The sequence below is a fragment of the Aethina tumida genome, chromosome 1 (genome assembly GCF_024364675.1).
Source record: "Aethina tumida isolate Nest 87 chromosome 1, icAetTumi1.1, whole genome shotgun sequence".
NCBI classification, from domain to species: domain Eukaryota; kingdom Metazoa; phylum Arthropoda; class Insecta; order Coleoptera; family Nitidulidae; genus Aethina; species Aethina tumida.
In genome coordinates, this window is record NC_065435.1 from 14239561 (window position 1) to 14253864 (window position 14304).

A 14304-nucleotide genomic window follows, 5' to 3' on the forward strand; every position below is an offset into this window, starting at 1 on the left:
TAGATAAACTAAAGTTAAAATTTTGAAATAATTCTTTAAAATGGAGACCACAATAGAATTTGCCTTTGAAAAACCAGTTTTATATAATTTGTGACATTTTAAAGCATCTTTGGCCAAAATATATCGACATTTTTTATAAATTTCGAGATATTAATTCTATTTTTCATTGAAGTTATTTAATATAATATTTATATATTATGGTTTCCATTAGAAATAGTTTGTAACAAAGTTTTAAAAATTGATCTCTGGATGATCTACATGTAGCAGCCAAACTTAGCTAATTTTGGCCACCCTGAATAATATTATATTTAATTTGATACTGTTAATTCGGTGATAATAATTGTAGGTCATAAAAAATCGTAGTATTATTTTGTCTAACAGTTTGAAATCATGATTAAAATAGGAAATATAACTTACCTTCTTTATGGAAACTTCTTGGATAAAAATGAAATGAGCAATCAATAAAAATCGAATAAATTTATTGGCATTAAATATAAACATTATGCAACAGTGAAACAAAATTTATTTAAATAATTTCCAAATGAATTCCTACAATAAAAATATACCATTATTTAAATAGATTAATACCAACTAAACAAAAAACGCAGGCATAATCTATCCAGCAACACAGGCTTAACATTTATCCATGCTACTTGTTTAACACTTTTATTCATTATTATTTCGCTAATATAGTTCCTTTATAATACATACGACACTTAGCTTTTTTTGATAGCGAAGCACAAAAATTTGGCACATATCACATAATTCATAGTGTCTTCGCCAAAATCACGTTAGCGTCATATCAAGATTATCAACAACAGCAACATTGAACATATTTTTGTTACGCGTTCACTACCGGAACTAACATCTGCCTCCACATTATTCTCCTCTGTTTCCGTTAACGGACCTTGATACCCATTATAAAGCCTCTTCTCAGTGTTCTCAATTTCCTCCACCTCCTCGATGGCGTTCTCCTCCTCGGAGTCGACCCTCTCCTGTATCTGCATCTCTGCAACAATCAATTTTCGGCCCATTTTAAAACGGTGACACGCTGTTTTTATCATTTTTGTTTTTTTAATGCGGCAAATACATAACGTTAAAATGGACGTTTAATTATACAAATTAATGCAGTTGTGGAACGCGTTGCGGCGCCCATGTATTGTTTTCGTCGAAATATAGAAACAAGACGTTTCAATCAATAATAAGTGATGCCATTGATGTGCAAATTTCCGTCGATTTTTGTCGACATGCGACATCAATGGAAACTGAGCGGATGAAAAATTTTGAGCCCCGGCGATTTATGCGCCGCCGTGATTCCCGTGCAGCTTTTCGATTAAATATTTTACTAATTACCATTTGTATGGAAGTTATGTGTTTTTCTTAATGGCTTCCATCAATTCATTTTTAAAATATGGTTTTCTCAATTAATGACTAAATGAAGTATTGTGTTACCGTCCAGTATCGAATAATAAATAATGCGAGGGATAGACGGTGTTTGTTTCTAAGTTTTACGAGCAAAACATGTTTTAAAACATTTCAAATGCAAAGAAGTAAAGTAAATTAGGATTGTCTTTCAAACACTAAAATGATATATTTTACTCAAGGCGGCGAAATAATTTTTATTCGTGAAAATTTAATTTGACAATTCCAACGTAACTTTCAATTACTACCGGAATATTCCGCCATATTTATGTTTTATGTGTCAGTTTTAATAATTTTTGTTACCTACTTTTCTCCTATATTCATCTTTTTTACTGCCTGCCTAAAGTTATAAAATTTTATGACAAATATTAGCCAAAAGGATCTGAACTCAAATCTATAGGAGTATTATTTTACAAATAATATGTATTAAATTTGGCAAATATCTTTTGAGACCGGATTTCGTCATATTTGACAGTGAAGGACTTTCCTGATTTTATTTTAAGTTACATTGGGTGTTTATCCTCTCAATACTGCTCACAAATCAAAGTATAAAATGTACAAGGTGTCCCAAGTTTGTTGATTTTGACTGTTATCAGTATTTCCTGACAGAAAAATTGAATTGTTTCTAAAATATATACGAAAACTGATATTTGGTAATTTGTTCAATTTTTTTGACAAACAGTAAAAACTGGCACTCTTTTACAAGATATAATATATTCTTCTCAAAATGTTTAGATACCTTTTTTATTTATAACATATTTTTGATAAATTTTAACATAATTTACAACAAAACAAATCTGAAAATTATATTATTAAATTGAATAATTTTACTAAATAGTACAAAATGTTGCGCAAGTCTCTTTGGGTATAATACTAAATATCTCGAGATTTTACAGGAATAACGTTATATCTTAAATTGAGATAATTTAATGTATCTTCATATATTTGAAGTATATATTAATAATATAATCAGTAGCATAACTAGAACTTAGATATACTTCTTAGTCAATAATATTAATTAGTTTGTACAAACATTCTAAATTATTACCTTAAAGTTATTCTTTTCCAGTAAGATATTTGATTCGAAATTATATTATTAAATTAGTCAATTTTACCAAATAGTTTATTTAACAAAAAGTTGTGTCAGTCTACTTAGATATAATATTAAATATCTCGAAATTTATTAGAAATAACGTTATATCTTTGCCTGAGATAATTTAATGTATCAAAAATTATATATATTTGGAAAGCTTATTTTTTTCTCCACATATTTAAGTTAAATATTAATAATTTAGTTATCAGTATCATAACTAGAACTTAGATATACTTTTTAGTTAATAATATTAATTAATTTGTATAAAAATACTAAATTATTAACTTAAAATTATTCTTTTCTACTAAGATAATGTTTGGTTCAAAATTATATTATTAAATTTGTCAATTTTACCGAATAGTTTATTTATCACAAAGTTGTTCCAGTCTACTTAGATACAATATTAAATATCTCGATGTCAGAAATAAAGTTATATCGTAACCTGAGATAATTTGATGTATCAAAAATTATATATATCTCGAAAGCTTATTTTTTTCTCTACATATTTAAGTTAAATATTAATAATTTAGTTATCATTATCATAACTAGAATTTAGATATACTTCTTAATTAATACTATTAATTAATCTCTACAAAAAATTCTAAATTATTAACCTAAAATTATTCTTTTCCAGTAAGATATTATTTCATTCAAAATTATATTATTAAATTAGTCAATTTTGCCAAATAGTTTATTTGAGAAAAAGTTGTGCTAGTCTACTTGGGTACAATATTACATATCTCGAAATTTATCAGAAATAACGTTATATCTTAGCCTGAGATAATTTGAAGTATCAAAAATTATATATATTTGGAAAGCTTATATTTTCCTGCACATATTTAAGTTAAATATTAATAATTTAGTTATCATTATCATAACTAGAATTTAGATATACTTCTTAATTAATACTATTAATTAATTTGTACAAAAAATTCTAAATTATTAACCTAAAAATATTTTTTTCCAGTAAGATATTATTTGATTCAAAATTATATTATTAAATTAGTCAATTTTACCAAATAGTTTATTTGACAAAAAGTTGTGTCAGTCTACTTGGGTATAATATTAAATAACTCGAAATTTACTAGAAATAACGTCATATCTTAGCCTGAGATAATTTGATGTATCAAAAATTATAATATATATTTGGAGAGTTTATTTTTTTCTCCACACATTTAAGTTAAATATTAATAATTTAGTTATCAGTATCATAACTAGAACTTAGATATACTTTTTAGTTGATAATATTAATTAATTTGTATAAAAAATACTAAATTATTATCTTAAAGTTATTCATTTCTACTAACATAATGTTTGGTTCAAAATTATACTATTAAATTTGTCAATTTTACTAAATGGTTTATTTAACACAAAGTTGTGCCAGTCTACTTGGATACAATATTAAATATCTCGAAATTTATCACAAATAACGTTATATCTTCGCCTGACATAATTTGATGTATCAAAAATTATATATATTTGGAGATCTTATATTTTGCTGCACATATTTAAGTTAAATATTAATAATTTAGTTATCGTTATCATAACAAGAACTGAGATATACTTCTTAGTTAATATTATTAATAAACCTCTACAAAAAATTCTAAATTATTAACCTAAAATTATTCTTTTCCAGTAATATATTATTTGATTCAAAATTATATTATTAAATTAGTCAATTTTGCCAAATAGTTTATTTGACAAAACGTTGTGCCAGTCTACTTAGGTATAATATTAAATATCTCGAAATTTATCAAAAATAACTTTATGTCTTTGCCTGAGATAATTTGATGTATCAAAAATTATATTATATATATATATATATATATATATATATATATATATATATATATATATATATATATGTATGTATATATATTTGAAAGGCTTATTTTTTTTCTCCACTAGAGCTTAGATATACTTTTTAGTTGATAATATTAATTAATTTGTATAAAAAATACTAAATTATTAACTTAAAATTATTCATTTCTACTAAGATAATGTATGGTTCAAAATTATACTATTAAATTTGTCAATTTTACTAAATAGTTTATTTAACACAAAGTTGTGCCAGTCTACTTGGATTATTATTCACTATTTACTATTAAAAAAGTGCTTTTAAAAAAAGCTTTTACTGTTTGCCAAAAAATTAAATAAAAAAGTTCACATTTTTTCGAGGTATACCAAGACACGTAGATATTTTAGAAACAATCAGAGATATCAGTCGACTAATTTGAGATACCCTGTATATGAGTAACTATATTTTTTTAATCAATCAGTTTTTTTATGAGCATAAAAACCAAGAAGGTAAAGACAAATTTTCGTACGAAACATTGTTATCGATTGACAAAAGCTAACGAATAATTTTGACAACTATTTATAGAACAACTTTTTACGGCTGTCTATAACATGTCATTGTTTTCAACATCATAAAAAATTGGAGACAAGTTTTTGTTAACACAGTAGGTATATTAAAATTGTAACATTGTAGTATTTGGAAATTTAATATTTATCGTAAGTGATGGAGCAGTAAATTTCATCAAAGTTTATATTACTTTATATTAAGAGGATATAAAGTTAAAAAAAAAGTAGTCCGTAATGCCTTTATCGCTGAGTTGTATCCATTCCGATTGTTAGTCGTGTAGGAAGGCAATATAAGCAAGAACAAGGCATTGGTTGAAACTGTTAACAGATATACGCCGTCGGGAGCGGATGAATTCAATACAGAAACAGTTGTAACAGAAATTTTAGCGATTTTTCTAAAAAATCCAATTCCGTTTTATCGTCCCCGTCAATTCGGTTCGATTCTCATCAACATTTCATAGTTTGGAAGCTGTAAATCAGGGAAGTAAGTGGCTGGTTGAGCTTACCGTATAGCCGTATGTTTCCCTCGGCGTCACCGATCGAGTTTTTGGATATGCACTTGTAGCCGCCCAGGTCCGACTTGTGGAAATTCTTGATGACCAGTTTCATTTGCACGCTGTAGTACGAATTGTTTATGTCGGTCATGTGGTATTTCTCGTTCGGGACGATCATCTCGCCTGAAAAAAAAAAAAATATATATATATACACACCATATATAAAAACGGGCGTGAGGACGGATGGTCCTGCGGGTCGAGACGGTGGCACATCCGGCGGATGACAGTGCCAAAACGGACCATATTGATATAACCTATTGACTCGCGATGGCACACCGGGTTTTACGGCCCTACCTTTCAATAAAAACAACGCCACTATTACTTTCGGGCACCGGGTCTTCCGTCAAAATAATTAACTCCCCCGAAAATTTTATTTCACCCTTTCACCTACCGCCCTCACATTTTTATTAAAATACATCAAAAATAAAAGGTGTTGTGAAATATGAACTATATAAATTGGGGAAGATCACACGTTATTTGATATCGCACACATGGAATCCTTTTTGTAATTTTTACAAAGAAAGTGTGGACGGATATAAAGAATAAAAATGTTGGAAATATTTCATGAGAGTTAAACACATCAATATATAAGTTAAATATATAACAGAAGGTATTGTTAAAAATAAATATTCATATTCAATGATTGCAAATTTAATTTTACAGTTTCAAAAAATATTTTTTCTTTTTAAACATGATACGAAACATATTTAAAATATATTGATCACACAAAAAATGTAAAGCAAAGGCAACAAACAAAGCAAGAAAAAATATTTCAGATGCACAATAGCACTTTATTATAAACTGTCTGAAAGTGTAAAGTCTCATCTTACATTTTAGAGTAAAATGCTAGAACTATTAAATGGCTAAGCTTCCCATTATGCTGAAGAATATTTAAAGTACAATTTTAATTAAAAATTTTGTAATACAATTTTGTCACACGTCTCAATATTTCTGAAAATGTTTATGCCCTCTTTAGGATGATTATTTTACATTTAAATATTAGCATAATTTGTTAATTAGTTATTAAATATGAATTATTTAAAAGAAGTTACAAGTTATGTATTTTTTGTTCCATTTAAAATGTTAATTAGACAACACGAATTCCACCATAGTGTATTATGTTCATGCATCTTTCAGTAAATTATCTAATAAAAAAATTAAAAATATAAAAAATCTACAAATCAATATCAAAAATATTAAATTAGAAAAAATTTAGAAAAAAATAAAATATATATTTTTAAGTTAAAAGTGAAACAGACTACTTAAAACTACTTTTTAATATTTTCCTGTTAATTTAACATTAAAAATATATTAATTAAATTTTGAATATTTAAATAAAAAAAATAAATAAAAATATATACCTAAAGTAAGTGAAATCCAAAAATATGTAGTTTTTGAGTTGTAGACATAATATTATATTTTTTAAAAAAGTTACGTTTTGCCAGTCTTAAATATTTATATTTTTTTTTTATATTTTTCTACAAATCTAATAATATAACAGTCTATTTAAAATAGAGTGCCAGTCTACTTAAAACTATTTTTTAATATTTTCCTACAAATTTAATATTAAAAATTTATTAAATTTGAGATATTTAAAGTAAAAACAAAAAAAATATATATCTAAATTAAAGTAGAATCCAAAAAATATCCATTTTATTTAATAGTAGAAATAATATTATATTTTTCAAAAAATTTAATTGTGCCACTCTGCTTAAAGATTTACAAAAACTATTTTTTAATGTTTAAAAAAATATACATACATTAAAGTAATTGTAGAAAAAATAGACTATTTTTAAAAAAGTTAATTTAAAGAATTCCAATCAAATTGGAAATATTTTAGAAGAACAAAAAAATATTAAAATTATTTTTTAATATTTTTTTATAAATTTAATTTAAAAATTCATTACATTAGAAATATTTCGTTCAATTGCAGAAATAAAATTATTTCGTTACTTATTTAATCAATTTTAAAAAATTATATAGAATAAATAAAATGTTAAAAATTTATTCATTTTCTTATGTAAAATTGGTAAGAAATATAATAAAATGTAATTTTTATTTAGTATTGAATACGTCACCATATTAAATTATTAAACTAAAATATTACTAAACATTTTTTATTAATTTTATTAATTAATATTAAAAACATTTCACCTCAGTTTGATTTAAATAAATAAAATATTTCATGGAAAATATTAAATGTAACCAAATTCAACAAAAAAACTAAAAATTTAAATATATATTTCATTATATATATATTTTGAGAGGCTTATTTTTGACATTTTATTATTTATGATTTTTTTTGTAATTAGAAAAATTTTTATGAAAATACGACTACTTTTAGATATTTTTACATAAAATGTATAAAAAACGTCAATTTTTATGTCTCATTTTCGAGTATATTTGTAAACGTCAATTTTGAAAATAAATATAATTTTCTATTAACTTTAACACTAGTATTAGTATAATGAATTCATTATAATAAATGTCTTCTTATTTTTTTTTTTTAATATTAACAGAAATATTTATTGATCGTTAATGAGATAAAATAGTCAAATTAGTTAGTGAAATTTAAAATGCAGACTGGTTAATTATATATATTTTTTTATAAACGAATTATGAAAAACTGAAATTCCACAATTATGTTTAAGGTATCAGGTCTGTGACTGTGTGCAATCGACATTGATTTCGCTACATTCATAATCTGCATAATTAATTTTGTTTTCTAAACTATGCGGAGCTTTTTAGCTGTCAATACGCCTCTAAGCCGGGTAGTCAAAAAGCGCATGCACAACTATGTCACACCATGCTGTGTTCGTGTAGTCTAGAAAGCGATCAACTCATATTTGAAGCATGAACCCTGTCAACCGGCCATTTTAAATTTACCGAGGTCTGTTTTAAAATCCAATTTAAACTGAACAAGGCTGGTTGTGTAAATGCGTTGTAACAATGGTCGGGCATTTTGGCAGTAAATTCTACTTCAATATCAATATTAATGGGGAATATCAATTAGCGAAACACATTGATACGATATTTAGCACCTGAATACAGAACTTTTCCTTTCTATTTGCATAAAAAAATCCCAGTAAATTGTCAACCAATGGTGTCGACGTCGAAACCCGTCGAAACGTTTCGACGGACGGAAAAATAAAATTAGCTATGTGTGCGGATGTCAAAGTTGAAACTCATACGTACCACTTTCCCTTGTCCAGTAGTTGATTGCTTTCGGCGATGCTTCTACGTGACACTGGAGGGTGACGTCAGTGTTGACTGGAGCACCGACCAGTTGATTTGGGACCTGGATGAGAGGATGGACTGCAACAAAAAAGATTAATGTTTAGAAACTGCGGATGTGTTCGCTGCGTGCATTTAAATTCTCCTAGCGCAACTTTCCGACGGCCATGCGACAAAGTGATAGGGAAAAAAAGGCACCCCGGTAATACTATCAGTTATTTCAATGTCACCTTTAATGTGTATCTTTAATGCAAATGTGAGTCATAGTAAAATCCATTAATAGATGTTAAATATTCCTGAAAGTTTATTAGTGGAGGGCTGGCCATTTGGCATGTACAGAAAGCTTCATACATTTATTTATTTAATGTAATGCATAAATTAGTATGTCCCGTACTGCGTAAATGTATGGGACCCACGTTCTCTCTCGCTTTTGCTAATAAAATTCCGTGTTCAGTTACGCTTTGACATTGCTTGGATGCTTATTATACTTAGGCTCGGACTCGACGGACACCCTCTTGAATATTTCTCGTCGTGGCGACGACCGTATTATACGGGGGGTCCCAAATCGGTTGATTCTGGCAGTTATGAGTATTTCCAGATCAAACGGGGGAAAAGTGACTTAAGTGTCCGGAGCTTTATTTAATTTTCTTACACAAACAGAAAAGACTTTCTAAAAGCACACCTAGTATCTCAAAAAAAGATATTTTTGAGAGAGATGTTTTATTAATAACTTTTCGATTTCAAATGATTGTGGTCTCTGATTAAAATATAACAATATATTTGATTATTTTTGGCGGCATACAATTTTGATTATTGAAATTATTTAAAAATCATCTTGGCAGTAATCTAAAAATTGATTTATATGGAATAAATAAAGTAATTTTTCAGTATTTATGACATCATCATTATTTGTATAGATAATAATTCGTTTAATGATTCTAACTGAAATAATTTCTTATTACATTTTGTTGACATCTAGTGCATTTTTATTACCTAAAAATAAATATTTGTTTCACATTTTCTGTTATTTATATTGATGTGCATAGTTGGGGCATATGAACTTTAAACTTTTATTTATATCTCTGGCAATATAAAAGATATCAAGATGTATTTTTCACACACAAGTTTTTTGTTTTTTTTTTTATACTTTATTTACCTATATATAAAAATATATGTCGGTCCATCTCAATTTAAAAAAATATACATATTATAGAGAGCCTCATTAGTAACTAATGTAAAAAAAGCTATAAAATATGTAAGACAGAGCAAAGAAAACTTATTTTAAAGCTAAATTTATCAGTTTCAGCCGTAGCAAACTAAGTTATAGACTTTTATCTTTTCCAATGTTTAACCAGTTAGCACCACTTTATTTTAAGATATACAGTAAAATGATTTTGATAAAAGTGTATCCTCATCTTCTCATATATTTTCAATATTTTTTGTTTAGTCCAGATAATTATGGTCAATTCTATTAGTTTAGTTTTAGGTGTGCCATAATAAACTAATCAATAAGTATCAATAGTAAATAGTTCGCACATTTTTTGAGATAACTATGTATAATATAGTATGCATTATCTATACACACAATAGTACATTTTAATGTTACAAAGAAATACAGTAAAATGTTTTCAAAATAAATAATCAAAACTTAAATGTATCTTATATTCATAAATTATAAAATAATATACTTCTTATAAGTCATTGATGTTCCTAAAGATCATCTTATAAGCTGAAAATATTGTCAATGTTTTATTCGGAGCCAGTTTTATTAATAATATTGTATAATAATGGAAAAATATATTAAAAACAGAAATTTTCATTGATATCAAATATGACATTTGAAATAAATTAACAAATTTTATCACAATAATTTGATAACCTATTTTAAAACTCAAATAAATATAGAATTTGTTTAAATTTAAGAATTTCCATTCTGACAATCTAGAGTTTTCTATTTACCATCATTTTGTTTTAAGAGATACAATAAAATAGTTTTAATTAAAAATATAATAAACCTTTTTATTTAATCAAATACCTTACATGTATATTAAATTCATAAATTATAAAGAAAAAAAAATCTTCTTTTTATGTCATTGGTGTTAGGTTCTTAAAGATCTTCTTAGAAGCTGAAAATATTATTAATGTTTTATTTGGGGCTAGTTTTATTAACAATATTGTATAATAATGGAAAAATATATTAAAAACAGAAATTTTCATAGTTATCAAATAAGACATTTGAAATAAATTAAAGAATTTCCGTTCTGACAATCTATTTACCACCATTTTGTTTTAAGAGATACAATAAAATAGTTTCAATTAAAAATATGATAAACCATTTAAAAATAAATAATCAAATACCTTAAATGTATCTTAAATTCATAAATTATAAAGAAAAAAAATATTATTTTTATCTCAGTGGTGTTAGGTTCTTAAAGATATTCTTAGAAACTGAAAATATTATTCACATTTTTTCAGTTTTATTACTATTTGTTATTATTAGATAAATATATTAAAATCAAAATTTTCATGATTATCAAATACGACATTTGATATAAATTGACAAATTTAATCACAATAATTTGATAATTTAATTTAAAACTCAAATAAATAATAATATTTGGTTTTTAAAAGCATAAATAAATCTCTCTCTATGCTTGTTTCGTTTAAAACAAAATTCAATATCTTAAAATTTATTAGAAATATTGTTATCTTATTTAAAGGTAATTAAAAATATGACAAAATTATATATTGTAGGTACTTGAACTTTACATTTTAAAAGCAAGTTCAATTGTGATATGTATTTGATATATCTCAAAATTTTTTGAGAAAAGATAAATAAATATATTATTATAATTTTTCGAAATCTGTTAAATCTTAAAGTTATCAAGAACTTTTAAGGAAATTTTGGTTTTAATTGATGGTTGAAAATATATAATTATATAGTTGTTTACTTCGTTATATTACAAAAAAAATTGTTTTGTTTGAGACAACATTTATCGATTTCAGTATTAATTATTTCTTTGTCCCTATAACAACACTATTTTAAATTCAAGAAGCGACAACCAAAAGTAAAATAAAGTTTTACAAATGTGTATTATCCTTAAAATGCGACTGTCTGACAATGGAAAGGAAAATAGCGTGCAATTTATTCATTAGCAAATGCCATTTTAAAAGGATACAGTTATTTTAGACAGTTTGACCGAAAGAAATACATCTATCAACGTTGAAAACGCCTTCGAACCGGTCAATTTCACCACAATTGTTCAACATTATTAAACGTGTTGAATTTATTTTAAATTTTTTTATTAGCGTTTTTGCCAACCGGGAGGATCAAATTGGGTTCGGTTGGGTTGAGATAAATTTTACGAAACAGCTACACGAAAAACGTTCATTTACTCCGTTCAATTTTTTCTCGAGTTACACAGACATAAAAAATTAATTAATTAAAAAGTTTTTAGAAAAAAATCAACTTAATTCTTAAAATGTGTGTTAATTAACATACATATTGAATTGTGGAAGTTATAATGAAATTATCGACAAAAGCTCTTTTAGTGAAAGCTCCTGACATTCATGCGTATACGCAACAATCATTTTTATGTCTGCACAGTTTTCTTTCCCCAACGTACTTTTTTCCGTATACAATTTCCATAGAGTCGCACCCCACAATAAAAACTCCTGAATAAAAATACGCACCCACATATAGATATTTTTATTTATTATACAGTTATATATTCGATTGTTTTTATTAAACAGTATACGACAACTTAAAATTTATTACGAAAAGGAGAATTTTTATTCTGGAAGAACATGCTTGTTTTTTCAAATTGATTTTATTGTAGTTCTTTATTATAGAAGGTCACATTATCATACGTAATATTCCTAGGCGGAGTGACTAGAAGTTGCTCTATTTAAAATATAAAACTTACTCCCGTGTCACTGTTTGAAAGAGGTACTTAATAATACCCAAGAAAGAAATTTGCCGTCACAGAGTCAAATTAAATTGTCTTTCACAAGACGATTTTCGAATTACGTGAACTGTTCTACACACAGAACTGTTCTTTCAAATTACCTATAATAAAACCTAAAACATTTTATAGTGTAGAAAAATGATTATCAATTTGTAGTTTTGATAATTTAATTTTTAAGTACAAGTTATCCCAAATTGGTTTATATTGATTGTTACAACTATTTTTAGACCAGGCACAGATAAACTGACTTAAGCCATTCTGATATCTCTAATCTTTTCTGATATATCCGCATAAGCTGGGATTTGTCAGCTTCTGAATAAGTGTAATATATAATAATATTTTCATTTATTTATTTAATGGCAAAGATCTTGAAAATATATTTCCTCAAAATTTTAAAATAATTGGTGTCACTTTTTATTTGAACTGGAAACCATGGAAAGCTTTTCAACAATATATCATTTTTTATACATTATATTATCATTAGATACGATAACGGTAATTTGACAGATTTATGAATTTTTTATGTAATTTATCAATTACACTTTATTTTTAAAATATTTGCCATATATCATTTAAAACGTCTTAAAAAAATGTGTTGAAAACTGGTTAAATATTAAAAAAAAATGATAGTTCTCCAGTTTGACATATCGAAAATTGATAAGTTAAGTATCCAATGAAAAATTTTTTTCACTATTTTTTCCATAAATTAAAATTATTTTATGTTAGCCTCTAGAGAAACTAATAAAATGACTTTATAATATAATAATTTTTAAAAAATTTAAATTTAATCGAATACATAACTAAATAAAATATAAAAAACTGGGTTTAATTGTATGGGGTGCTATTGCTTATAGTAGCAGGTCACCTACAGTTTAAATTATTGGCAATATGACGTCTCACAATGGATGACGTTTTGGAGCTTTATTTTCATCCCTACATAAAAAAAGATCTCGGACTAAATTTTAAACAAGATAACGCACGTCCACATATTGCCAGGAATACATTAAACTTCCTAGAAGCTTCCCATGTGAATTTACTTCCTTAGCCACCCAGATCTTCAGACCTTTCCCCAATTGACCAAGTGTGGGATATGATAAGGCGACATCAGATTCAGTTTGTGTGTAATATACCACAAGAAAATGTCGATAATCTCATTAGATTGATTCCATGAGACGTCAATAAGTGTCTTAATCAAAGAGGGAGTCTGACCCATTATTAGCTTCTGACAATTTATGCTTTAAAATTTTTGTTTAATTTTTTTAACCAATTATTACTATAAGTTTTTCTAAAAAAAATTGAATAAATCTATTATTATATTTAGTTGTTGTGTTTTTTTACACGCAGTATATATAAACATAAAAAATATAACGTAGACACACACCCATCTATTCTATGTTTGATACATCTATGTTTAAACTAACTAAAATGACCATAATTCTATGCACTCACTAGGAAGTATTGAAAATATATGGCAGACTAATAATAAACAAGAAATAAAAGCATAAAATTCATATAACCCAACTATGACCATCAACATAAATAAGAGAAAATGTGAGACAAATTAATTATTATTAAGCAATTAAAACTACACATATTTTCAGATAATAAAAATGCACTAAATGTCAAATAAACAAAATATAATAAGAAATTATTTCAGCTAAAATCATTA

General features: G+C 25.7%; 1 protein-coding gene across 3 annotated transcripts in view; it reads right to left on the minus strand.

Annotated features, from left to right (window-relative positions):
• Nucleotides 1–511: 511 nt before the first annotated feature.
• The window catches only part of LOC109609530 (protein amalgam), a 160906-nt gene continuing 147113 nt past the window's right edge, over nt 512–14304 (minus strand). For all 3 annotated transcript variants that reach the window (XM_049968731.1, XM_049968714.1, XM_049968725.1), the window contains exons 6-8: nt 8629–8748; nt 5386–5556; nt 512–1009 (exon numbers count right to left, since the gene is read on the minus strand). In XM_049968731.1, coding sequence (XP_049824688.1) covers nt 798–1009; nt 5386–5556; nt 8629–8748 — 503 coding nt within the window. In that variant the 3' untranslated portion in view covers nt 512–797. The remainder of the gene's footprint in view (nt 1010–5385; nt 5557–8628; nt 8749–14304) is intronic.